At 40.9% G+C, this 26,396-nt stretch overlaps 3 protein-coding genes across 4 annotated transcripts in view; 1 reads left to right on the plus strand and 2 right to left on the minus strand.

The window, feature by feature from the left end:
• Positions 1–381: 381 nt before the first annotated feature.
• esco2 (establishment of sister chromatid cohesion N-acetyltransferase 2) lies at positions 382–13,740 on the minus strand. Its single transcript, XM_034162541.1, has 15 exons — positions 13,482–13,740; positions 9,716–9,783; positions 9,053–9,204; positions 8,643–8,940; positions 8,244–8,544; positions 6,062–6,183; positions 4,007–4,118; positions 3,818–3,902; positions 3,577–3,622; positions 3,032–3,176; positions 2,598–2,729; positions 2,332–2,421; positions 1,515–1,658; positions 1,007–1,191; positions 382–830 (listed from the first exon to the last, which is right to left on the minus strand). Exons 2-15 carry the CDS (start codon positions 9,766–9,768, stop codon positions 698–700), a joined length of 1,998 nt encoding a protein of 665 aa, XP_034018432.1. The 5' UTR covers positions 9,769–9,783; positions 13,482–13,740; the 3' UTR covers positions 382–697.
• A 140-nt stretch (positions 13,741–13,880) lies between these two features.
• Positions 13,881–21,143, plus strand: ccdc25 (coiled-coil domain containing 25). Its single transcript, XM_034162572.1, has 9 exons — positions 13,881–14,072; positions 14,176–14,223; positions 14,341–14,380; positions 17,150–17,201; positions 18,132–18,207; positions 18,375–18,478; positions 19,848–20,050; positions 20,122–20,167; positions 21,028–21,143. Exons 1-9 carry the CDS (start codon positions 14,048–14,050, stop codon positions 21,055–21,057), a joined length of 624 nt encoding a protein of 207 aa, XP_034018463.1. The 5' UTR covers positions 13,881–14,047; the 3' UTR covers positions 21,058–21,143.
• Positions 21,144–22,864: 1,721 nt separating this feature from the next.
• Positions 22,865–26,396, minus strand: part of tmem214 (transmembrane protein 214) — a 40,605-nt gene continuing 37,073 nt past the window's right edge. The window contains exons 16-18 of one of the 2 annotated variants that reach the window (XM_034161746.1): positions 25,182–25,333; positions 23,950–24,102; positions 22,865–23,883 (exon numbers count right to left, since the gene is read on the minus strand). In XM_034161746.1, coding sequence (XP_034017637.1) covers positions 23,976–24,102; positions 25,182–25,333 — 279 coding nt within the window. In that variant the 3' untranslated portion in view covers positions 22,865–23,883; positions 23,950–23,975. Of the gene's footprint in view, positions 24,103–25,181; positions 25,334–26,396 lie in introns of both variants that reach the window. The other variant, XM_034161745.1, reaches the window with a different exon arrangement.

Below are 26,396 nucleotides of genomic sequence, written 5' to 3' on the forward strand. Positions count from 1 at the left end.
TAACATGACTTGTAGCAATTAGCTATCAGTTTGAATAAAGACAGTGGGAAAACTAAAGTCTTAGAACTATTAAATCTTTATTAGTCATGGTGCCCTTTCAACAGGTCATTTATAAAACATTCTCCTTCCAAAGACCCCAACAAAACTACAAAGTTAAATAACATTTAACAAAATGACTGAAGGTTTGAACACTAAGCAAAATTAACATTCCAAGAATACTAATATACAACCACAAATAAACATATAAAGTTCTAGAACTTTTTTTATTATTATTTGAGGCACTCCTTCAAATAAATGCTGAAGATGTCAGGAACATGCTGCACTCGGTAAATAGCACCCCACAGGCCACAGAATGTCACACTGTGGACAAACATACTGTTCATCAGTGCAGATTGTGTGATTTAAATTTTTTTTTTTTTTTTTTGCAGCTTTTAAAAATAAACTGTAAAAATCAAGGAAATTTTCAGGATTAAATCCAGCCAGTTTCATTACAAGCTACAAAACTTAATTTCCAAATACAGACAAATACCTTAACCCTTAAATAATTATTCAGACATTATCAAATACGCTTGTCGGTGTGAACCCTGAATGTTTTCTTTGCATATGAGAAAGAATGCAACAATCTGACAATCTGCTAAACCTGTCAGTTAAAATTTGTATCTTTAAATCATTTGTTTAGTTGATCGTTTTTCACACTTCATGCAATGAAGTTGTAAACGAGGAAGGTCGGCGTGTTGCAGTACTTGGTGGCAAAAAGTTTTCCATCAGGTGTCGGGTCAGAGAAAGCGATTTCCTCCTTGGTTAGGTGACTGCCGTACACGAAGGAACTCCTAAACAAAACAACATGACTGAATGAGTGACAAAGAATTGTACTTTGAACTTGTTTTAGATGGTGGTGACCAAAATCAAACAGCTGCTGACAGAAACAAAAACATCAAGAAGTAATTTTGGTAGAAAACTGTCATACTGAAGTCCAACAAGCCTCACATTCAATAAAACACGGTACCTAACGGTGTCCAGCATGCGGGTCGCGATGCCCTGTCGTCTGGCCAGACTGAAGACCCAGATCCGACTGATTCCACACAGCGCCGGTTCTGGGGTGGTGGAACAACACCAGGCCCTCTGTCGCTCTATGAAGTCCTCCTTGGTTGCACTTGTGTTGCAGTCCTTGTGCTCCAGGACTCTGTAAGCCTGGAAAGAACAGAAAGTGGATTATTCTGTTAGTGAAGCACAATTCTGTTCAGCGACTTTGCAGATGGAACGAAGAAGTCCTGTCCAGGCCCAGACGCCCAATGGTGCCACTGCTGGATTCTGTAACATGACTCCCTATGGATCTTCCCAGCCAAGACTGGTACCCATTTACGGCTGGGTGGACTAGGACAGCACAGATGAAGAGTCTTGTCCAAGTACATGTGATAGAAATCAAATCCAGATCTACAGATTGGTAGCACAACTCTCCCATTGAGCAACCCGCTCTACACCAACAGGTAAACAAAAGGGGCGCCCAGACGTACCAGTCGTATGGGTTCAGCAACCAGACATCCGACCACCATGCGCTTGCTGCTGATAAACAGGTAGGTTTTGGCCTGAGATGCCTGGCTCAGCACCACCTGCTGGAAGCCCAGCTCATTATCTGCTACACGTCGCACATCTTCAGCCTGGAGGAACATCAGCATGAACCAGAAAACTTAATTCAGAAATGAGTGCATCTTAAAGTGAAATATGAAGTGTTAGTTTTGGGTTTTTTCCCCACTGACATGGCGACAAATGTTTCCAAAGCACAGAACATGAGGTTCTGCACACTAAGGTCCACAAATGTTTTGCACCACAATGGAGATGAATTGAAACGATCAAGAAGACCAGTGAGGGAAGATGTCAAGAAGCAATTACAGCAACTGCATCGTGCAGTTTTTCCTCAAATTTTGACAAGTCGTGTTCCACTCAAAGAAAAGTTCTATTTTTGCTAATCTGAAAGAGGAAAAATATCCCAACTATGACTAAAACCATGATCCAATCTGTAGATTTTGGGATCTGCTGCACCCTGAGTGGGTTCGAAGTATTCAGGTAGCCATCCTGTGACTTAACAAAAACTGAAAGTAGTGATTTAGTTTGTACAATTACAATTGGAGAGACTATTAAAAACAGCTCCTATAAATGGTTAATGTGACATTTTTGTAAAAGCCTGTTTGAATTAAAGCTAAAAGTCAACACAAACTTGGATCATTTCAGCTCCATTGTGTTTGTGGATGGAGGCAAAATTACAACAAAGAAAACAAAAACACAAATATCCAAACAGACTGTCACTTCGGTGCAGCCAGTGTTTAAACGCACCTTCTTTGTGGCATATTTGGGATCATCGGGCATGACCAAGAGAATTTTTCCATCCCAGAATTCAGCGACCAGCCGCTCCTTCTTCCAGCCCTGGAAACAGACGCAGACACCATTCAGCCCACAAAACCTCAAGACAGGAGTTCTCTGCAAAATAACACACTACTACTACTACTACTACTACTATAACTACAAAAAAAAAAAAAACCCACACACTATGTTCAGTGGAAAAGACTGATGAGGAAAAAGAATTTTTAAAAACGTTTTACCACATATTTGATGGCATCGATGAAGCGCTGGTGGAAATGGGTGTGTTGGAACTGATCCTCTGGATTGTCTGCGCTGTACACCATCCCACAGGAGCTGCACGTTGTTGCTCCAAACTCTTTCTGACCTGCATCCTGACACCAAAACCCATTAAAGTTTAAACTCAAATAATAAATCACAACTAAACCTTTGATGGACTGATGACCTGCCCACAGACGAGTGCAGGATTTATAATTTGATTACAGCAGGTCTGGTGTTACCCATCACCACATCCACCACCCTACAGACCCACACGGAGTCCTGGATGGCAACCACCCAGACAGACAACTGCCACCTCTGAATACTAACCATCCTAATACCAACAAAATAGTTACAAACATCCAAAGTTAACGTTACTGGAAATCAAAATGAAGATGTTCAGACAGGATTTACATACAATAATGAGCTGATCTTCATCGTGTTTCTCCTTCTTCCGGCGAACATTTTGCTCCTTTGGTGAGGGGGACTGACCCTGCAGTGTTCCTGTTGGGCCAGAGGGGGTGCTGCAGGAAACGGGACCCCACAGAGCCGGACTCTTTAACCTACAAGACACAGTGCCCGTTAGTGCAAAGAGATGCTGCAGCTGAAATGTGAAGTCAATGAATAAACAAACTGTAATGCTGCTCGTTTTGGAGGAGGGGGTGCATCCAATGCACCAAACGTAATAAAATAAAATCGCAAAAAGACATCAGAGCTAAAGACAGACTAGTATACACACATTAAAACCATCTGATCACATTCAGATCAACAGTCACAGTATTTGATTAGTGATTCAGCATCACTATACTGTGTTGGGATACTAGTTCACACGATAGAACCAGAACTCAGATTTATGAGCAAAATAACAGTCAAATATCACAACATGGAAATAATGAAGAATCTCAGCTGCTGCACTGATTGTGACGTCCTCCAGAGCATCTGGTGATGATGAAACTGTCTCACCTCTGTAAGGCAGATCCAAAGATGGGATACATCGCTGCACTGTCTGCTGGGGGGGTAGAAAAGACACTTAGGAAGTAAAAATGTTTTCTGATTCCGGGTATAAGAGGCTAAACCAAAACGTGCCAATGGGCTATAAACTGGACTGTTCATATTTAGAGTGTGGCGTGTGCTAGTTTGGCATCTCAGGAGTCGGTTGTTGATTTTATAGTTCATTTGGGGACGTGTGTGTGTGCGCACACACCTTTAGGCTGGCTGGAGGTGGTGCTCACGGGGCTTATGTCACCCATCTCAAATTGTAGCTCAGAGCCTCCATTCAGACATTCGTTCTGCAAAGATTAAACACACTTAATAGTTTTCTTGCTGCAAAAGCCTTTAGTAAAAAGGGTATAACTTTTGAGCAACAAAATGTCTATGTTAATTTGCTCCGTACCCGAGCACTGAAAGGTGAGCCTGAGGATGCTGGACTAGATGTTGGGGTTCGGTTCAGCAGCACCTTCAAGTCCCTGGTAATTCCATAGTTCTCTGACAGCATCTTAGGAGAGCTGCGGTGAGAAGGTCAACATGACTGACCTGCAGTAAGTACATTTCCTCCTCAGCAAATAAATTAAAGGACATGTCGCACCAAAATCATAACAATTTAGATTTAGGCTGTTAGTGACCATCTGATGAGCCACCGGGATTACTTTGTGCACTTCCACGACCGGTTTCAAAGTATACGGCATTCACAGCAAACAGCTACAGAGACATCCAAAAACAAAGTACTCGTGAGTACTCTGGTGTTTCCTACAGGTGACGCAGCTATTAGCCATGTCCCAGCGTGCACTTGAATGGAATGTAGCTGCTAATGTTAAGAACGGAGGCACAGATTAATTCCACAGTTGACATAAGTATGATGTTGTGTTATGATGACTCGTTTTTAAGTGAAAACTGTTCATTTTAAACAGCTCAGACTGTCAAAGTAGTGACTGACATAGTAATTGGAATCAGGCAGATGGAAAAAGTAACTTTTGGGCTCAACGTAAACTTGGACATTTTTCATAAACTCTGGAACAAATGGGACAAATGTGTTGATTACCTGGATGCTTTATTATTTTTTTCTTCTTCTATATCCCACTCTCTACGTCGAATTGTTCACTGTGTGATCTGTTTTGTTGTAAAAATGTAAAAAAAAAAATAATTTTTTGAATAAAAAGAAAACTTCATTTTGATGCAAACAAAAAAAAAAAAGCAGCAGCCCTGAGGTTTATGTGCACCTGCATGGCCATGAGCCATAAACATAACCTGTCACACACACACACACACCTGCTGCCGGGGAAAAAAAAACAAAAAACATTGTGGAGACGTACATTTATTTACAAATGTAAACTCCACATGATCAAAGCCCCCACGCATGCATGATCTTCGGCTGCAGCTCCGCCTTTAGTTCTCTCATGATTGTGGCACATAAAGTTCATTAACTCCCAGAAATAATGTACGGTATTCTTTTTCCAATGTAACAAATCCATCTCCGTGTCCAGGCAGTCTGTTAAAAACAGTGTGAGATGTCCCCACGTCCATGTCCACAGCTTCAGTAAACCAGCATCCACACAAACGGCGCGTCACCACACTTTAGGTTCCGGTGTCCCGTCGAGATGAGGTGCGTCGCACTACTGCGCATGCGCACATCACTCTACCCGACTTGAAGACGTCACCCGTTGAGATGAGGTGCCTCGCGCAACTGCACATGTGGAGATGATGTAACTCGCTCGACGTGCAACTACACATGCACATTTTTTGTTTGTTTTTTCCGTCAAAGTTTTTTATTAATAAACATTTTCTGTATTTTACGTTAGGAGCATAAATGTATGTATATGCATATTTTGCCTGTCGAAATAAGCTAACTCCAGGTTAAAAATACTTATCGTTTTACAGTGAGTAGATTTTATACATTACTACGTTCGGATGAACAATTTATACATTTACTTGCCCATCAAAATAACCAAATTTCATCAAGTAATTTTTTCAGTGCACACATATGCAGTTACGCGAGGCACCTCATCTCGACAGAACACCGGCACTCTGAAAAAGTTAACATTTTGTGGTGAAGCGTGTCGTCTCCTCTCTGTAAATGTGAGCCATCACTTTGGAACGGCAGCTCAGAAGCGTCGTTTTCGGACAGAGCAGAGGTTCGTTTCCCCTCTGTCTGTCAGTCATCGCAATGTTTCTGCTCATTCTAAAATATGCATCACATGCAGAAAAATACAGAGAATTGCTGAGTGAGACATTTTCTGGAAATGCACTTGCTAACGCTGAGAGTGAGAAGAATAAAATACAATCAGCAACCGCTAATTATTAGCACGTGCGCGGAGACACTTACAATCATGAGTACTTTTTATGTTGTCTTAGTAACTGGGATGTTAAAAACATGCAACATGTCCTTTAACAAATATGAATCTGAAAAAATGGTTTGTGTAAAAGTTGATCCTGTTTAAAGGCTGTGAAGCACCTTAACGACTGAGAAGACTCTGGCTGATCCTGATCAGAGTCCATCCAGTCTGAGAGATCAAATTTGCTTCTTTGTGTGGTGCTGCGTTGGTTCTGTGTTCGGCCCGCCAGCTGGGGATCAACCTGCAGGTCACAACAAAGACAAAATCAAACCAGCTGGACGGCCACAGAGAAAATCTTACTTTATAGTGAAACATGTAAATACTATAAACAGGGGTCAGCTACCTCTCTGATCTGTGATTGGCTAAGAAGGTGTAGCAGCTTTACTATGGTTGACCACTCACAGAGGTAGAACACATTTCACCCGGTACAACGTAGGCCAGAACAGAACACAGCACAATGTCACATTTTTATGCTGTGAATGTAAAAAAAATTAATACTAGACAGCAAGGAAGTGTTTCTCGGCCTGATGTTCCACAGCAGACATCGTAATATACCAATTAAATACACTCAGTCCAATCAAAACTATTTTTACCACTTTCAGGCAACTAAATCTGCATTCGTGAAAGTTACGCCTGCAGGAAGCAACTTGCTTCAAAAAGTTTATTTATTTATTGACCATGTATGCAGTACAGCTACCTGGTACTGTTTTTGCAAACATGATTTATGATATACAGTCTTGAAAAGATGCATTATTTAACTTTCTCAAAGGTCTAGTGTTACAAAAAGCAAAAATCACAATATATGGTAATATGACACTGTAAACAGGGATGAGTATTGAGAACCGGTTCTTTTCAGGTATCGTTAAGAAATAATTCGATCCATTGATAAATAGCCTTTTTGCTTAACTGTTCCCTTATCGGCCCTTCAGAGTGGCCGTTGTTTTTGAGGGTGTTTGTCAGGAAAATGATCATTTCTCTACACTGATTACAGACCCTGCAGCGGGTCTGTAATCAACCGGTTCTATAATGGCTCTGCTTTGAAGCAAAGAACCAACGAAGCAGCGGGTCGGAGTACTGCTCCATTGGTTCTTTACTTCGCTGTTTTTCAGAAGCAGCAAGTCTGCTTCTTAACCCCTCTCAAAGCCATTTAAAGATGTCAATCATGAGTCACTTTTGTGTGGATTAAAGTCACTAACTGGGACTCATGTCTTGGTGCAGGCAAGAAACAAGAATTGTCCTCCGTTCCATTCACACAGCTCCAAATGCTGCGCCGCTTTGCCAAGTCAAGTTAGAGTCCAGTTGGAATTAATAACGTCAAAGCAAATCAGCGTTTTAAATCTTTCCAAACGCTGTAAAACAAACAAACTACAATCGACCAAAACGTTTTTTTTCCTCTGAAAATGAGATGCACTGCGTTCTTTATGAATTACATCCTGACGTGCAGCGCAGCCAGCGGAGCTCAGCTCAGAGGTACGGAAAGACATACATGCCATTAATGTCTGAAAGGAAACGCTTTTGAGGAAAAACTACAGATTTTGTTTATTTCTATTTATGTCCAGAGATCAAGGATTCAGTGACCAATTTCGTATTTATTTACAACTCAATAAAATGTTGACATAGAAAACCCGTAAAGCCTACGTTTAGTACACAGAAAATTCACAAGAGGGAATTGGGAATTGATAAACTCTTATCAATACCCATCCCTAATTGTAATACTCGCAGAACTGCATTGCACCCAAGGATTGTGATATGCACCATATCAGGAGGTAATTGTGACCCTAGTAAATAGGTTCTTTCATCTTCTCCCTTTTTACTCTGAGTCGCGACAGCAGATTGGATACGGATCAACATGTTGACATAGAGAACGGGCACGGGTGGCCCTCAACCAGGGACTTTCTGTTGTGGAAACAACGGCACTGACCACGTGGCTATTTTCTTATAATAATAAAAAAACAAACAAAAAAACTCATTCTTAAACACAATATAAAATAAATTAATATATTTTAAAGCATCATGCGTCCCTTAAGGCAAAGGATATCTTTGATTTGTACCAAGAGGCCTGACTGTTTCACTCGGCCATACTTTCTCTGAATTATGTTATTATTCATACCTAAAACCTAAGTGGTATAAAAACCTCCTCAAAGCCAACAAATCCCACCTCTTAAGGACCTGGACTTACTTTTTCTGGAAGAAACACTTGGGTCCAACTCAACCGTCTTACAGTTACATTTTTAAACCAATTTTCCCTCCTGTTTTTGAAAAATATAGAAAGATACACTGAAAAACTACGGCTGTCCTCACCTGATGCCGAGTTTCTGGAATCGTCACTGCAGGCGGTGGCTGCTGTGATTTCTCACTCTTGACGGGTAGCGTAGCAGCTTTGAGCTTCTGCCTGGCTGGAGCCGACCTGCCTGAAGACTTTGACGAAGTTTTTTTGAACATGGAAATGGGTTTTTTCCCCGTGCTGAAGAAAGCAGCCCCCACAAAGATCTTTGGCTTGGCTTTGAGACTGCTGAAGGTGACGGTGATGGCTTTCTTTGGCTCAGTTGAATTCCTGCTGCCGGTAACTGTGGCTGCAGAGGCTGCCAGTGCAGCTGCACTACTGACCAGAAAATAAGAGGTAATAATAATAAAAACACTTTCGATGATCAGGAAACAGTCAGAGGGTTTTTTTTCTCTCCAGTATATGTGGGAGTGTACCTGCAATGGTTGGCCATCATGCTCTTCTTTGAAGATGTTGTAGAATTTTTGAACCCCACGTTTTTCCTGTGCATTGATTCTGGACCCTTTTTGGCTTTGCTGCCTCCTTTAATGCTCTTCTTCTTCTCTGGTTTCTTGGCCTGAGAAGGAGGGGAAGGTGCAACAGGACGAGCAGGCAGGGACTCCCTTATCATTTTCCTTTCTAGTGGAGTGACATAGACAGTCTTCTGTTTGCCATAGAAGGAGCTTGTCATGATGGAGGGGGTTGGAAGACCAGAGGGCGATTTAGCTGGAGAAGCTAGAAATTTGGCCGAACAAACACATGACAAAATGAGAGATATAAGTAAAAGAAAAGCGGGGAAGGGGTGCTTAAAAATAAAAATGGCGTATAGTATTATTAACCAGCCTACCTGCAACTCTACATGGTGACTTCTGAGGCAACGGACAGTTCTCCTTTTCCAGATGTTTGTTTGGCTTCTTCTGTGGGGTGGACGGTTGGGGTTTCCTGGGTGATCCCGTCTTCATGGGAGACTCCTTGTGCACCCCTTTCTTGGTTGGATGACTGGTGTTTTAACATAAAATGACAAATTGCTGAGAGGTGCCAATGACCATTGTGCCACAAGTGATGCTTCCTCACTCAAGGTTTTTCTTAACAGCATCAAGCACGATACAAGTCATAGATGTGAAAAAAAAAAGTCATCAGCAGGATGGGACACATATTTCCCCTTACAATGCAAAACACAGCCTCAATGATGACAAGAGCCATGGTTTGGAAATGAAAAGAGAAACTAAGGAAAAAAAAATAAATTCAACCACACCTGCTCCTAATTTCCATCATGCATATAAGATTTCTCCCTCAAATTAAGCTCGGCCCATGGGCCTTCAGATATGTCTGCTTTGAAAGATTATCCTGGAAAAAGTGTTGCCACAGCAACTGCTAAATATTTACTTTTAAGACCAGGTCCCTCCTGAACCTGACAAACCTGAAGACTGCCTTCTCTCAGTTTATAACCATCACACGCCTGTGAGAAATGTAAGAAAATGTTTAAAGCACAGTAATTTAATGAACTCACCCATCACAGTCCAGAGGGGAGAGCTTCCGCTTCCTGGTGGTAGCTGGCATCATTTTAGAACAACTCACCTGTAAAAAGTGACATCACATACTGACAGCAGCACTTAAAGGGCGATGTGGAAAAATCACAAATACTGTACTTTCAGTCAGATTTTTTTTTTTGCATTAATCCCTGTCCCTGTCATACAGCCTTCCCCATGGCATTCGATTCTTCCATAAATAAATAACATTGATGCCAAGAAATAGCAATCCCGTTCATAATAAACAGCATATTTTTTCCTCAAAATACCAAAAAAGTGACAAATTGACAGTGAGAATGAGTAAGAATGCCCCATTTCATGTAGCTTCCACGCTCTGTTGTTGTTGTTGTTGTTATTACGGTCCTTCAAGGGGCCTCAGAATGCCCCACTTTGACCTCAAATTTTCAAAAGCTCCACCCCCCTAATCCCTCACATCTGGTGTTGTCCCCCTTGCTAAATTTTCCTAGAAAACCCCTGTCACCTGTTAAACTCTTTAATTTGGGATTTTTGTCCATTGTTGTAATGTACTTCTTATTATTGGCATTTATTCATTTATTATTATAGTGTGGCAACCCCAAACAAAACGGGAACAGCCGAAAGGACAACATTCTTTTATTATAGTACAGGTGCTGGTCATATAATTAGAATATCAGGAAAAAGTTGATTTATTTCAGTAATTCTATTCAAAAAGTGAAACTTGTATATTATATTCATTCATTCATTCCACACAGACTCATATTTCAAATGTTTATATCTTTTAATTTTGATGATTATAAATGATAACTAATGAAAACCCCAAATTCAGCATCTCAGAAAATTAGAATATTGTGAAAAGGTTGAATATTGAAGAGACCTGTTGTCTGACTCTAATCAGCTAATTAACTGCAAACACCTGCAAAGGCCTTTAACTGGTCTCTCAGTTGAGTTTCAGTCTAGTTCTGTAGGCTGCACAATCACGGGGAAGACTGCTGACTTGACGTCTTGCCTGGACTAAAGACAAAAAGGACTCTGGACTGCTGCTGAGTGCTCCAAAGTTATGTTCTCTGATGAAAGTACATTTTGCATTTCCTTTGGAAATCAAGGTCCCAGAGTCTGGAGGAAGAGAGGAGAGGCACAGAATCCATGTTGCTTGAGGTCCAGTGTAAAGTTTCCACAGTCAGTGATGGTTTGGGGTCCCATGTCATCTGCTGGTGTTGGTCCACTGTGTTTTCTGAGGTCCAAGGTCAACGCAGCTGTCTACCAGGAAGTTGTAGAGCACTTCATGCTTCCCGCTGCTGACCAACTTTAAGAAGATGCAGATTTCATTTTCCAACAGGACTTTGCACCTGCACACAGTGCCAAAGCTACCAGTACCTGGTTTAAGGACCATGGTATCCCTGTTTTTAATTGGCCAGCAAACCCGCCTGACCTTTAACCCCATAGAAAATCTAATGGGGTATTGTGAAGAGGAAGATGCCACACGCCAGACACAACAATGCAGAAGAGCTGAAGGCCACGATCAGAGCAACCTGGGCTCTCATACCTGAGCAGTGCCACAGACTGACTCCATGCCATGACGCATTGCTGCAGTAATTCAGGCAAAAGGAGCCCCAACTACGTATTGAGTGCTGTACATGCTCATACTTTTCAGTTGGCCAGCATTTCTAGAAATCCATTTTTTTCTATTCTTTGATGGGAAAGTTGCATATAATTACTATTAACAATAACAAATGCATGATTTTCTATATACAAGTTGCAGGACCTCCAAACTAGTAAAAAAAAAAAAAAAAAAAAAAAAAAAAAACATACTTTGGAAAATGTGATGCTTTCAGCATTTGAACTTTGAAATGTCATGTGTCAGTATAAGTACCTTTTAACAGGAAAAATAAATCACAACTATAAAGGAAAGACAAGAAATCGAAAAAGACTGAGTTACAGAATAAAGAAACTACAACACTGATTTAGAATGAACAAGCAGCAACATGTGCTAGGGTACGTGCAGAGAGTCGGGACGCAACAATAAACCAGGAAACTGAAAAACCACAACATTTTACATGTGCTGAACCGTGGACTGTGTATCGTAAAATACAGTTGGTCTGTATCTTTGTCATGCTCTGAAATTAGTTTTTAATGTGATCATACAAAACAATGTTAATCTTCAGGCAGACGATCCAGGATGTGGGAACTACAGATCCTCAAACCAGGTGTTCAACTGATATCTCTCTTTTTTTATTTTGTACCTGTACATGGGACCCGGAGAGGAATCTACAATAACCTTAAAACTGTGATTCTAACCGAACTGAGTGAGGTGTAGGGTGGCACCAGGCCTGCGCTGACTGTAGCCTTTAAAATTACAAATTAATTTATTGTGTGACAAACTGGCTGGGATGGATTAACCCACTCAGTCACTGCCTCATCTATAATTCTGCTGTACAATCCTCTGCAGTTAACAGTCCACAGGAGAAAAAAAAAACCCACACAAGGACAAACCAAGCTGACTGATAGAAGACATCGGGACACCCGCTAAGCAGCTCACACAGCTGATTAGACAAGGATTTGAGAAACTTTTTTTTAAAATAAATAAATCAAGCTACACCATTTTAGCCATGTTGTGTGTTTCTCAGACCAAGATGCAAGCACATAGGTGCCTCAGTGTTGAGAACCCCAGCAGCCGGAGAAGGCCCTAGCTGCAGCAGATGGAAGATGGTTAGTTTTAGGAGATGGGGATGAATCAGCTATCTGCCTTGATGATTGCTATCCAAGACCCAAGGTGAGTCTTTGGTGCGGTAGATGCACCAAGGTGTGACACCAGCACTTGCTCCCAGACTTTACTTTAAATGAAGAAGGGGGATAGCTGTGACTGTTATGGATGTCAGACAGCTTCATCTTTAGATGTTACTGGGCTCAAACTTTACTGAGACTCCACATCACATCCTGAGTCGACACAAAATGAGATCAACCTACCAAAGGTGAGAGATGATTTTGAGAAAGCTATTAAAATAGTATCCAGTGTCTTGATCTGCTCAAAACTTGTGGAGCCTCCTCTCAAAAAAAAAAAAGGTTTGTGCTGGGGTCAGTCACTACATCTGCTGCCAGACCAACAACACAGATTGAAAACTGGAACTGTCAGTCTGGACTTTGAAGTCACTTTGTTCTGATGTCTTCTGGTAACAACTTCATGCTCAGCTGGACCGATTAAACATTATACGGTCACAAGCAACATCTTATAAACTTCAGCCTTGTCACCTGTTAGGCGTCGTTAAAGAGTGTCTTGAGAACCATTCCTGGTTCTCAAGACCAGGCACCTAAGTAGCTCTACGCTACTCTTCCTTTTTAGATATACCTTTGTATACTGGCACAGTGCCACCTTAGAATTGTAATATAATATGTAAGATATACCTTACTGAATTTTCATGTATTATCAAGAAGCACTGTTGTGCTTGTTTCTTCTTTCCCTCTGCATATCTGGCAACCTGCATTAAGTACATCTAAAGACGATGTTAGCTTAGATAGCGCGTTAGCTTGAAGCGATAAAATGCAATAAACATAACTGACATACAAAGACGCTATTACTCCATAGCATTTGAACCCAAAGCCAAAAAAAAGCATATTTTAACTCACCTGCCGATTTAGTTAAAGTTTTATTGTTTCACTAGTTTTGTTTATCTCTGTACTACTGACCGACTTTTCTGTGCTCACAAAAAATTAATAAAATAATACACTCCACAACTATATCTAAAGACACTAAACACGAATATTACTACTTACCCGTAAAGCCGATGTTGTGAGACAAATAAATATGAATATTTAATCAGACGGTAGTTGGTGGCTCTCGTCCTGCGCGGGTTTCTACTTGAATAGCGCGCCTACGTTCTTCTTCTTATGGTTGTTTTACGGTTCTCCGCCAGCAGGTTAAAGTGAGCTACCGCCACCAACTGGTCGGGAGTTACGAGCAGCGGATTTGCTGATTACATGAGTTTATTCTGCACGGTTCAAAATACATAAAAACAATAAAGTAATTAATAAATAAATAAATAATAAAACACATGGTGGGAATTAATCGCTGCAACAGGATTACAGCTACCGTGACTCGCAGCCGGTTCCCGATCTGTGGGTGGCAGCATTATGCTGCTTCTGGCGTCTAATGTACCGGAAATGAGCAGCAGCAGCAGCAGAAGAAGAAGCTAAATTGCAGTGGTTGATTTTATCATTGAATTTATCTAGTTTCACAGCAGTTTGTTTCTTTTTTTTTATCTCGATGCATTCGTAATAAGTGGTTCGCTTATAAAGCTGTTAATTATTTGCCATAAGCGTGTTTTTGGAAGTTGAGTACAATGGTATTTTATTTCACAAGTGCTGGTGAGCATTAGCCGTGGAGCTAGTAGCACTGTTAGCTAGGGGCTACTTTGATTTTCACTGCTAATTTGTTTGTTGTTTAACTTTTTTCTTTTTTTAAAACCAGTGGTCGACCCTCCTTACACCATCTACATGGGAAAGGATAAGTATGAAAGTGAGGCTTGTTATTATACTGTTACTACTTTATGTGCATTTTAAATGTGCCTTCTAAACAAAACGTCATTATGTCCTCTGATTTCTAACAAACACTAAAGCGTGTTTTTGTCAGCAGATGAGGATCTCATCAAGTATGGGTGGCCTGAAGATATCTGGTAAGTTTTTTGTCTTTAGAGTTGATACATTTAGTTTAATAATCGAACCACGTAGTAATTATTTATTAACTTTGATGCTGGAGGTTTGGACAACTTTTTCAGTGTTTCTGAATGCAAACACAAATACAGCTTATGGAGTCAAGAGGATGTTGGTGATGCTGATATCTTTGCAGAAGAATGAAGGTTCATGTCTTTATCGTCCTGGTGCTTCCTGTCTTCCTGTGTGGTTGTGAGACTTAAGCCCCGCTCACAACCCACCGTTCGTTTTTTTGGTTTTTTTTTTTGCCGTCCGTTTTCTGCGGATGCCACGGCCACTACGTTTTTGTGAAAACGTATGGAGGCAGTAGCAAGAGGAGGGAGGGAGTACATTCAACGCACGTCTCGAGGAGTGTAATGATAAAGAGAGATGACAATAAAGCAGTGTGTGTGTGGGGGGGTCGCTTTTCTTTTTTATGAGAGGGACCGGAGCGGCAGGTGTTCTTCGGCGTCGGTGATGCATGAGCATGTCCAGCCTGCAGCGGTCAGTTGTACGAGTGTTTACTTGCCTCGAAATGTTACAGCTAGTTATCAGACTGAAGCTGTGGAGTGTCCGTGTTGCTGACGTTTGGAAATAAAGTCCCAAGTTCAAGTGAGAAGCTGCGTCGTGCATGCAAGTCTGTCGGCCTCCCCACATCAGAGTTAGTGAAAAGTCACACAAGGTGTGAAACACTGAGAGGAATATATTCACTACACACTTGATTACCAGCTTTTTAAATTTCAACTTAATTCTAATTTATATATGTGTATCACAATCTTCAAGATCTGATACCTACAATTTCATTCCATAGTATGTGGTGAGTAGCCTACTGCCACTGTACGGATTTGGTTAATTCAGTAGTAATTGAATGAAAATGTGCTGCTTTGAATCCGTACTGAGGTAGTACTCACAACGTGCGTCATCTGTACTGCTGGTGAATCCGCAGCCTGACCGCAGCGAAAGTTCTGCATGCACTAAAACCTCTACGGCGTGTCTGTGTGCTCCTAAATTCGTACTGAGTCAGTACTTACGACGTACGGATCTCCAAATTTAGCCCACGTTTTTGCAAGAAGACTACACGCACGTGCAAGTACGGCAGGTTGTGACCACGGCTTTACTGTATCTGTATACAGTGACCTACACTGTCTCTTCAGGCGATCCTCGAGTACAGCTGGAAGGACTATATATGTGTCAAACAAGCAGTTACTTGGGGAGAGTCAGACGAGGGTCATCACTTGCATTGTGAGGGAGCATCAGGTATGACATTTTAGCCGTGTGGCTTGTTTCCCTGTGGATGATCCACCAGCACGCAGGTGCCTCGGGCTTGAGAAGTTCAGGGTGACACCCATGTTTCACCTGACTGTGACAGACAGATGGATACTTCAGAGCAGAGGTGTCAGATTGATTCCAGAAAGGGCCAAGTGGGTGCAGGTTTTCTTTGCAACCACCCACTCCACCAGGTGATTTCACTGATTAACTGATTCCATCTGTTCAAAGTGATGTTAATCAATTAAATCACCTGGTGGATTGGGTGGTTGCAAAGAAAACCTGCACCCTTTTCACCCTTTCTGGAATCAGCTTGAGACCTCTGCTTTAGAGATTTGGGGATGGACCGCTTGTCTGTCTGGATGGTTGCCATCAAGGATCCAAGGTGGTTCCAGAATGGGGTGAAATACGGCACCAGTTTATGCTCCCTAATCTACAAACATGTAATTGGTCAAATACTACTAAAGATGTTACATGCAATATTGTGTGCTTCTGAAACTGGTCACTGCTTCTGGAAGGATGTTGTGTATTTGTGGAATCAGAAAGAGGCTCTAAGACAGGGGTCACCAACCCTGCTCCTGCAGATCACCTTCCCTGCAGGTTTTCTATGCATACAGCTGATTAGTCAGGTGTGGTGCAGCCTAGCTCTTGATTGGTTGAGCACATCTTACTTCACTGTTAATCAGCAGTGAGTGGAGCAGGGAGAGATGGGGAAAAAAAAAGAAAAAAAGCGAGGCAGATAATTTCCAGGTGCAGAGAGCATTGTTCCAATTCTAGAGATGCAGAGCACCCTTCTGGAATTGGCAGCCAGGTGCAAAAGCACAAAGGAATTACAATTTCCTCCACGTTTCTGTTTGCATGGAACATATATAGTTTGGGATATTTGAGCTATTGCATGTTTGAAAACTGGAAATACTGGACAAGTTGCTGATACATAAAGTATCTGGGTCCAGACCGCTATTGCAAGTAAATGAGTTTGATTGTTCAGTTTGTTCAGTTAATAAGATGATGTTACAGCTTCCTAACAACTTTGCAGATCAGTTTTAAATGGTTCCAGTTTAAATTCTCTGTAAAGCACAAAAAGTCTTGACATTTGAACAATAGTTTCATTATAGTCCAGCTTAAAAAAAAAAAAAATCATATAGCTACTTCCAGAGTCACGCACCAGAAACGTAATAAATCCAACAAATAAACTGTTCTTTTGTAATTGTTTTACAGCGGTTACTTTGTAAAACTCAACAGTTAAACTCAGACACAACCCAGTGGAAAAGGATTTTGTAACTGAAGCAGACACTTCCTTCCTTCTCTCTTTCATTTCATTGAAATGAGCTTTCTGTTTTTCATTTTCAGAGTCGTGTTCTGCTGAACCACTAAGGCCTCTACTGCTGGTTCTGCAAACCAAAGCACATGTTTACATTCCGTAATATGCGTTTAAAAAGTTTATAAGTTGCCTCTTTTTGCTTACAACACTTATTTTTCATCTGCAGGTTTCATGTGGATAAACTGTCCTCAGCTCACGTTTACCTCAGATTGTCAAAGGTAAAAAAAAAAAGGGGGGGGGGGAATGGCTGTAATTGCTAAATGGTTGTTATATTTGTGTTACACCCTTTGAATTAAAGCTAACAGTTGACGATACAAACACGTTTCAATTTAACTCGGCTGTGATGATGCACAGAAGCAAAATTACAAAAATGGTGTCACTGCCCCACTTTATGGGCTTGGTTTTAAAGTTCAAGAAAGAATTATTTGCACTCAGAAAATGCTTCAGAGGTGTGTGTATTCTGTGCTGATGCATTCCCCTACAACATCAACCCAATCTTTGTGGAATAATTTGTTCTCTTGAACTACAGCTATTCAAGTCATTTGATGAAAATTATTTTATTTTGGTTTGTTTTTTTCCTGCTGCATATTACACGAAAACATGTTGCAATATCACAGTGCCCCCCAACATCACACACAGTCATGCGGCTCTGCTGCAAACTAACTTTTTTTTTTAAACCAACCTTAACTCATTGAGTGCCAGCCATTTTCAAAGTTCAGAACATCCCAGTGCCAGGATTTCTTCAGCATTTGAGTGTTTTTTTTTTCAAGACCCATAGAAAATTGAGTTCTGTGTCCATGTCAACAACCAACATACCACAAGAAAAGAAAAAAGAAATTGGCTCGATGACGCGTCTTTGGCACGGAGCGTAAAAGAAATTGGCTCTATGACGCGTCCTTGGCGCAGGGCGTTACTATCGGAAAAGACGCGTTTTAGAGTCACTGGCATCGAGTGAGTTAATTGGCCTGCTGATAGGTGTTTAACATGAAAAGTGTGTTTGCATTTTGAACAGCTGCAGGTTTTCCACAAAATGAATTTATTTTTTGTTTTGTTTTTTGTATATTAATGTATATTAACATTTTTGTATGATATAGCATTCACCATTTTCAGCACTGGTTGTCGGGTCTGACTGACTATGTCTGTTTTAGGGTCAGACCATCGCTGACATTCCTGCAGAGGTGCTGATCGACTGTGCACAGCTGGTGAAAAACAACAGTATTCAAGGTGAAGTTCTGCTCCAAGCTAAATGTTACTCTGGGTTTGATGAATGGTACCATGCCTGTCGAGGATTGAAACGACCCTTCAGTCTAAGTGCATTGAACTGTTTTTGTGTAAACCCTCTGTTTTTAATAGTTAATGTGTGTTCCTGAACTTTTATTGTGCATCTCCAGGCTGCAAGATGAACAACATCAATGTGGTTTACACATCGTGGGCCAACCTGAAGAAAACCGGAGACATGGATGTCGGACAGATTGGTTTCCATCGACAGTCGGAGGTCAGAACTTGTGTTATGCAGTATTTTTTTTTTTTTTTTTTTTGTGCCAGATCTCGTCTTTTCTGGGCATGCGTGAGTTTGGTTAGGCTGCATTTACACTAACACATAATAGCATCCTGGTTGATCTTTTGGTCACAGGTAGCATTTGTATTGTGAGCATGTAAAGAAAAAAAATCTGATTTGGAGCACATGCTCATGTGGAAATTAATCAAATAGTCCTGGATAGCTGTGGTCTAAACACGAATTATAATTTTCTTGTCATCCCAAGTCCTTGCTTTGGACGTAGAAACAGTCGTTGGACAGTATGTCGCCTCAGAAAATCTCACAATAAACTACAATATTATCTACACTGTTTTAAGACCATTTTATCCCATTGATATAATAATATAGCATAAAAATGCAAGAACATCTTTTTAAAGATCAATGAGCTTGTAATTATTGAGAATAATCAACATTTGGGGGGGAAAAAAATCAAATCAGTAATTCATAATTTCACAAAAGGATGGTACTGAACTAATGGTTAATTTTCTTCATATTCGGTACTTTAACGTTTCCCATAATCCCCCTGCACTTCCCAGAATGCACAGCGGTGCCAGCAGTTCTGGCATTTCAAAGCCATGTAAACGATGGCTAGCAGGGATGTAAATGGCGCCAATCAGCGAGTTCACACGCGATTATGATGATGAAACTTTCTCTCAAGTTGAGAGGGTTATCAAGAAGAGGTGTAGCACCTGTGATGGACTTCTGCTGTGCCCAGATGTTGTCTTATTGTCCACACTTCACGAGGTGTGTTTACATTGTGCCCTGAACCAGAACTCTGCTGAAACAGACCGCTCTCGTGAATCGCGGACCATGAGACGGCACGAGATTCACAGCTGCAAAACAGCGAATGACATCATTGAACCTGTGCAAAGTGGAATAAAATAATTCAAGATTTGTCTTTTCTATTTTTTGTAAGAGCCACAACTCGAGCCAATTAAAGTTAAATGTGATGTCAAGTTCATTATTTTATACATGGGTCATAAACAATATTTAAAATGCTCAAAACATGTATGTAAAGAGCAACACATCAATGCCAGCAACATGATTGCGTTGATCTTTATCCAATGATAAGTCGATGTAGTTATTAATTATTGCAACAGGCGAACCCCCGAGTCAGGTTACTTCAAGTGCTGATGTAAACGGAGCCATATAGAAACAACATGGCATCATCATGGACCGACTCACTGTGAAAACTGTTTTCAAACCAACGTGACCCCAAAGAATCTTCCTGTGGCTGACTGACGTCAGCTCCAGTCGGACCAATTCACCGTTCTGAATTCTGGTGTCGCAGCTCAAACAAACTGGCTCCAGTTTTTCTGTTATGCAGGTGAAGACTGTGGCTGTGGAGAAGAAGGTCAACGAGATCATCAACCGTCTGGAGAAGACAAAGGTTGAACACTCTCCTGACCTGGCCGCGGAGAAAGAGGCGAGAGACCGCGAGGAGCGGAACGAGAAGAAAGCTCAGCTCCAAGAACAGAAGAAAAAAGAGAAGGAAGAACAGAAGAGGAAAAAAGAGCTGGAGGAACTCAGGCAGGTTCCACTCTAAATATGAATGTTCTGGGGTCAGCTTCATTAATATTCTTTTTTTCCCCCCTCTGTAGGAATTATTCCTCCCTGATGAAGAGTGAAAATATGACCACGAATGAGGTGAGCAGAAGACGTCATTCAGTGTTTCTTCATCAGCGTTAAAATATCTTTACCTCCTCAGTGAAGGTTGTTTTCATGCGAGTCTGTCAGAATTCCTCTACTGCGGTCATCTAGTCTGACAATCTGTGGGTCTTTGATCGCTTTCTTTGATCCTGTTTGATAAACACAGGTACTAAGCCCTCGACTTTGAAATCTGAGGCTCTGGTCTCTGATCACAGACCTTTGAGTCTGTAATCAGCAGAGAACAAATTTCTTAAGCAAGTGTGAAATTTCAACCACTGTGCCAGAAGGCACATGGGAGACTGAGAACCCTCATCTGTTCCACCATGAAGCTGTGTTTCTTCAGCCACACCCACAGAAGCCTATAAACTCCTTCAGAGTGTCTTGATGGCTTCCCTCATGAGTTTTTCTTGTGTGGTCACTCAGTTTTGAGAACTACCTCCTGCAGTTAGATTTACTGTAGGTTTTGTCCATGTGACCATCCCATCTGGTCTGAAAACAAAAAAGTGATTTTCTTAATGTATTCAAAAGGTGCCAATTTTTCTTCAGTGTTGTTCAATAAGATTGAATATTTTCTAAATACTCTGCAATCATACCCGTTGATATGAACGTGTCTTTTGACCCCAATAACCTTGACCTTCACCCAAATGATTGCCCTCCGGCTGACCTTGCCAGGGCAATTGTGCCACATTTGGTACACAGTCAAGATATGACCTTGACACCAATGATTGAAATTTGGCATATTTGACCACTGGAACATGTCCTTATGTCTACCAAATTTGGTAGAAATCTGAGCGACAATGAGGACTGGTTGTATTTGCTAGCAGCTGTGCTAACAGACCATGTTAACTCGTTTGCAGGGCGGCTACGATTCAGACGACTTTATGTAAGCAGCGATAAAACGAGGCAGCGCGAGGAGCCGCCGTCCTCCTCGTCCACCACCCAGATCTGCTGCTTGTGAATGTGGAGAAAAGTGCAAAAGACAAGAGACACGTTCGCTTTTGGACACTCGTAACAGAACGCAAGTCAAAGACAGAACACCGAGACGATTCCACGTGGTGACCGCTTCAGAGTGACCCGATGATGACGTCTCCGTAAACATCCTAAGACAAACGGAACTAAAGCCACAGAGGGGCGGGGCTAAAAACTGTCAGTATGTTTGGCACCATTTTTAATGGTTTCATTTCGAACAGCACTTCTTGATGCTTTAACTTGTTCTCATTTTCATTTCAGTTCTCATTTTCTGTGATTCTGAATCCAACTTGGAACATTTGTCAATGTTAACGAAAGCATTCGGGACAGAGCGAATACCGGGTCAAAGTAGGAGGAGCTTGATGCTGCAGCTAATCATACAATGTTACTGCTGCGATTATACTTTTTGCTCACTAAACAGGCCAACAATGCATTATTGTTCTCTAAAAAAAAAATGCTTTGGGTGTGCATGTTAATAGAGAACTTGCCCTTTTTTTAAATGCATTTTGTGCTTTTACAGCCAGAAAAAAAGGGAGGGTGTCATTAAATATAGCAAACATGAAAAAGATTGTTTCTTGTCTTCTGTAAATCCATGTCACAATTTGTTATTTTCATATTTCTTACTACATTACAAAGGTGTGAAGTTTGAACAGTTAATTAAATTCAGGTATAACCCTGTTGTGGCTGATGATTTGCGGACACCAATGCTGGATTTTACGGTCACAAATTGAGTTTTCCGCATTAGCGGAGCCGGTAAAACACATTTGCAGCTGTAATCCAACATTAATGTCCGCAAATCAGCCACAAGGGGGTTATTCCCATTCGAATCCAATTACATCGTTTGCACAGTTTATTTTTCTGTAAGTAATTCCACCTGGATCCCTGTTCTCAGCGAAGCTTATCATAGCAACTGTGTCTTCATGCCAAACTGGGAATTCTGTGAGCAGATCCACAGATTTTTCCATCTCAACTGCATTGCGTAATTCTGTATCAAAATCCACATTACTTTCATATGGCTTAAATTCACCCATTTCAGCATCGTCGTAGCTCCACCATTTTCTCTCGCTCTGTGTCATTATTAACATCTGCGCAGCAACGTGCGCGGAGTAATACATCAAATGTCAAACTTGAATATTATCCCACAGTCAATACTATATTTTTTTTGGTCCTACGGTCTGGCTCTCATTTACATTTTTGGCTCAGTTAGAGCCGTATGTAGGTACTGTTGCAGAAAGACATGAACTGGTCGTAGAGCTGATGACTTTATTATACATCATTTGTTACAAAGAAAAAAAAAAACATCCACCTAAACATCTCAATAAGTAGGATTAGAGAACAACCTGGTCTGCGTGATTCCTCTGAGGTGCTGGACCGTGTTGGGACACAGGAGGACAATGATGATCGTGTCAAAACATTTGGATCAATTCACATGCACGTCAGCCTTCAAGTATCATTACACCACAGCAGTGCCGCCATTCGCTGGGCTGGAGACTTACCCACGGCAGCATCGGGGTAGAATGCTCGTTCATGGTCCTGTTTATTCTTCAAAGAAAGGTGATCAAGTTGTTCAGTTTCTCAGGGCTGCTTCAGATCTTCTCAAGGACTCTACTTACTACACAGACCTGTGGTTAATTTTACCTTAACGGGTACCATAACCAGGAATAAAATGACAATCCATCCTCAGTATACCAGACTGTTTCACACACACACAAAAAAAAACCTCCGCCAGAGTGGTAGCTACATCCAGGTAGGAATCAAACGTCTATCTCATCAAAACATCATTATGAAGGTATTGTTTGTACCATCTACACTCAAAAAATTATTGCAAAAGAGGTGACAAAGGCAAATTCCAGCTTGCTCAAATTTTTACAGTTCTGGTATAAAAAAAATGCTGCAAATTAGCCATTAAGATAACAGTCAAACCTACAAAAAAGAAATCCAGTTTTTGAATTCTTTGTGTGCAAAGATCAAATGAGGTCCACTGGATTGTGTGACATGTTGCCACAAATAGACGTTGCAAACTGCTCCTTGGAAAAAAAAAAAAAGTATTCCAACTAATAAACTGATGCACTTTTTTTTCCTCTTTTGGAAAGTGCACTTACAATTTGAGCCCTGTAAAACCAAAATTGGCCTGTTGTCACTATTTTAATATTAAAATCCCATAAGTCAATACTTTCAGGCCACGCAAACACTACCTTGTGGAATCTTTATGATCAGACAAATGATGTAGAATACTTAACATGACTGAAATACTGACAGACAGTTGCCTGGGTGTAACTACTCTTTCTACAACATTTTTATGTCTGGGATATGCAAGATGGTACCAGATCTCCAGCTGATCCAAGGACTCGTCACCAGACCCCACGTGACTACATACCTGAGCATGCCCATCATGTCCAAGGTGCAACATACATGACTGTACTGTCTCTGGTGGCCAGCAAGTGCAAATGTAGGAAATTTCAATTTAAAACTATAAAAAGTTTGTTACAAGAAAAAAAAAAAGTCTGGAATATCTTTTTGGTGTCATTTCTGTCCTTTACCAAATTCTCACAAACATTTTATACTTAAAGGAAACCATTGAAATATGTTGTAGAAAACTCAAAGAAAAGGACCTCTGCAACAGCCATGACAAACATTGGCAGAACAGAAGAAAAATTCTCAAAAACAAGTTGATAAAATTGAACTAAAAGAGAGATTAAAGAATCCTTTGGGTGGCAGTTTACTTATCTGACCTAGAGTAACCAATCACGGCTTAAGATGACAGGAGTCTGCGCTCTGGGTCAACGTATGCGTGTGTGCACACGTTTTAAATCAGTCCGCAAAGTGGGTGTGGCCATCACGCCTGTGTCAGCAGTTCGTGAGCCCACGTCGTGATGACGGAGGTTGTGTGTTGGAGCAGCTGCCATGTAGAGTTGGTGAGAGATAAAGCGTGACGCTGCAGACACGATATCGATACTTCACCGCTGTCATGGCAACAAGAAGAAAAGCCCATAGTTAGTCAAACCCAGATCGGGAACTATTTAAAACACTTTAGCTACAAAAAGGATTAAAAAGTTTAAAAAAAAAATTACATTAAAAAATAAAACTCCAGTCATATAAAAACATTTTTAGCTTGTGAGTACTAAAACCTTTTTTCTTTTTTTGGGTAAAGTTATGAATAATCCACTATTCAAAAACTACTTTAGAAAGTTAATCCATGGAAGCGAACAGGGCAAACTCACTAACAGTTAAAAATCCACCAAAATCCAAACATACCAAATATGCAACTTGTATTCTGAAGTGACATACATGAAACAAAATGCTGCATTTATCTATGGCCACAAGGAGGCAGCATCTACACGTGACAAGCTGCTCCTGTATACTGAATGACGTACTGTGATTCACGCTATGGAGTTATGGATGGCAGTAAAGCCTAATTTATGCTTTTCCATCGTCGCAGTGATGCAGAGTCCTCTGTGTCAATGATTTTTTTAAGACCAAAATCTCCAAAAAGAAAAAATATGATCGTCAATATGGGATATTGTGTGTAGAATTTTGAAGGAAAAATAAATTTACTCCATTTTGGAATAAGGCTGTAACATAACAAAATGTGGAAAAAGTGAAGCGCTGTGAATACTTTCCGGATGCAATGTACTGACGACGCACAAAACCAGCAGTGGCGCTTTTCCTACAAGCAGTCGTCATCACTTTCCATCTGAGAAGAGCTTCCCTCCGTTTTCTGCTGCGTAGAATTTCTTTTGTCATGTGTAATACACTCACTCAGACTATGAAGGCTCCACAATCAGGTGTTCTTGGCTAATGTTAGTTTAAATAAAGTGACTTATTACTTCTTAATATATAAACAACAGCTCCACTCTTCTCAAGTGGGTACATATTGTGTAAGTACACGTAGTGTTAATGAATTATAGCAACAACAGGAAATTGCTGCGTTGCCACAATGTCAAGAATGTATCCAAATAGAGACACGTAACCCTGACAACATAATGTCTCACATTCTGCGCTCACTGTGGCAGCCATAAGAAGGATGTGTCAGAGTACTCACTTGCAGGAGTCTTGAAGGTCGGTCCACATTTTTCGCAGTAGTTCGGATAAGTACATCAAAGCAGGCAGGATGTAGTTCTGGTAGAGGAAGATTAGGAGTTCCTTCAGATACTTCAAAGCCGCCAGTACACCATCTGGAGTATTATTGATTACCTATGGGAAAGGGGGGGAGAAAAAAAAAATAACTGCCATAACTCTTTCACCTTGTGTCATCAATTTTCATTGTACATCTCAGCAAATTACCTTGAACCAGGGTCACAATCAAATTTATGTTAAATTTTGGTGGCAAGGCTTGTAGTTTTACTCGACATGGACAAAACTAAGCGTATCACATACTTTGTGCGGCCGCTCCAAACTCCAAGTTGAAACTCTGAACTTTCAGAAATGCACTGCATTGTAAACTGATGTGCCTTTCAGTCAACCAATCAGACGGAGCAAAACCTGCCACCCTCACGGAAGAACAAGCTTGTTTTTACTGTCTGCAGTCAGCTGATTTGTCCTACAAAATTTGTCTAAATAGAAACAAAAGACCTCATCTGTGACAGCAGATTGGACAGACGCTACATTCCTGCTGAGGATGAGTGCTTTTGATTTTAGTCACAGCTTTCAATGAATTATCTTAACAACTTACAGGCTAACGTCTATTGCTTTAAGGTAGATAAATGTTTACAATGTTATTTTAGCTTTTTTTTTTTTTTTTTATAATGTATCAGGCAGTGACCGCTGATGCACACTGAACAGGTTTAAGTGCTGCGAAGTGACTGGAATGAGAATCAGCACCTCCAAATCTGACACCATAGTCCTCTGTCAGAAAAGGGGTGGATTGTCCCCTCTGGGTCAGAGGAGCATTACTGCCCCAAGTGGAGGAATTCAAGTATATCTGGGTCATGTTCATGAGTGGGGGTACATTTATGCATAAGATGGACAGACTGATTGTGTGGTGTGTAATGTTTTACAGATGCTGTAGTGAGGAAAGAAGTGAGCCAGAAGGGGAAACTCTGAATTTACCAGACAGTTTATGCTCCCATCTTCACCAGTGGTCATGAACTTGAGGTAATGACTGAAAGAATGTGATTCTCTGTCACGTATCTGGTCTTATACTTGGGGACAGGATGAGAAGCTCAACTACTACAAAGACTAATCCAGGTTTTGAGTATATTTCTTATTGTTACATGGGAAACAAGGTACCAGTAGATTCTCACAAATCCAACAAGAC

Source organism: Thalassophryne amazonica, chromosome 21 (assembly GCF_902500255.1).
Source record: "Thalassophryne amazonica chromosome 21, fThaAma1.1, whole genome shotgun sequence".
Classification (NCBI taxonomy): Eukaryota; Metazoa; Chordata; class Actinopteri; order Batrachoidiformes; family Batrachoididae; genus Thalassophryne; species Thalassophryne amazonica.

Bases quoted from the DNA above. Each gene is read 5' to 3' on its own strand.
- ccdc25 (XM_034162572.1), top strand. From the start codon at position 14,048: ATGGTATTTTATTTCACAAGTGCTG. The intron at 14,073-14,175 runs GTGAGCATTAGC...TTTTAAAACCAG, and splicing joins ATTTTATTTCACAAGTGCTG to TGGTCGACCCTCCTTACACC. The intron at 14,224-14,340 runs GTGAGGCTTGTT...TTTTGTCAGCAG, and splicing joins GGGAAAGGATAAGTATGAAA to ATGAGGATCTCATCAAGTAT.
- esco2 (XM_034162541.1), bottom strand. From the start codon at position 9,768: ATGATGCCAGCTACCACCAGGAAGCGGAAGCTCTCCCCTCTGGACTGT. The intron at 8,545-8,642 runs GTACACTCCCAC...TTTTCTGGTCAG, and splicing joins ATGATGGCCAACCATTGCAG to TAGTGCAGCTGCACTGGCAG. The intron at 3,177-3,576 runs GTGAGACAGTTT...TGTGTCTTGTAG, and splicing joins TTTGGATCTGCCTTACAGAG to GTTAAAGAGTCCGGCTCTGT.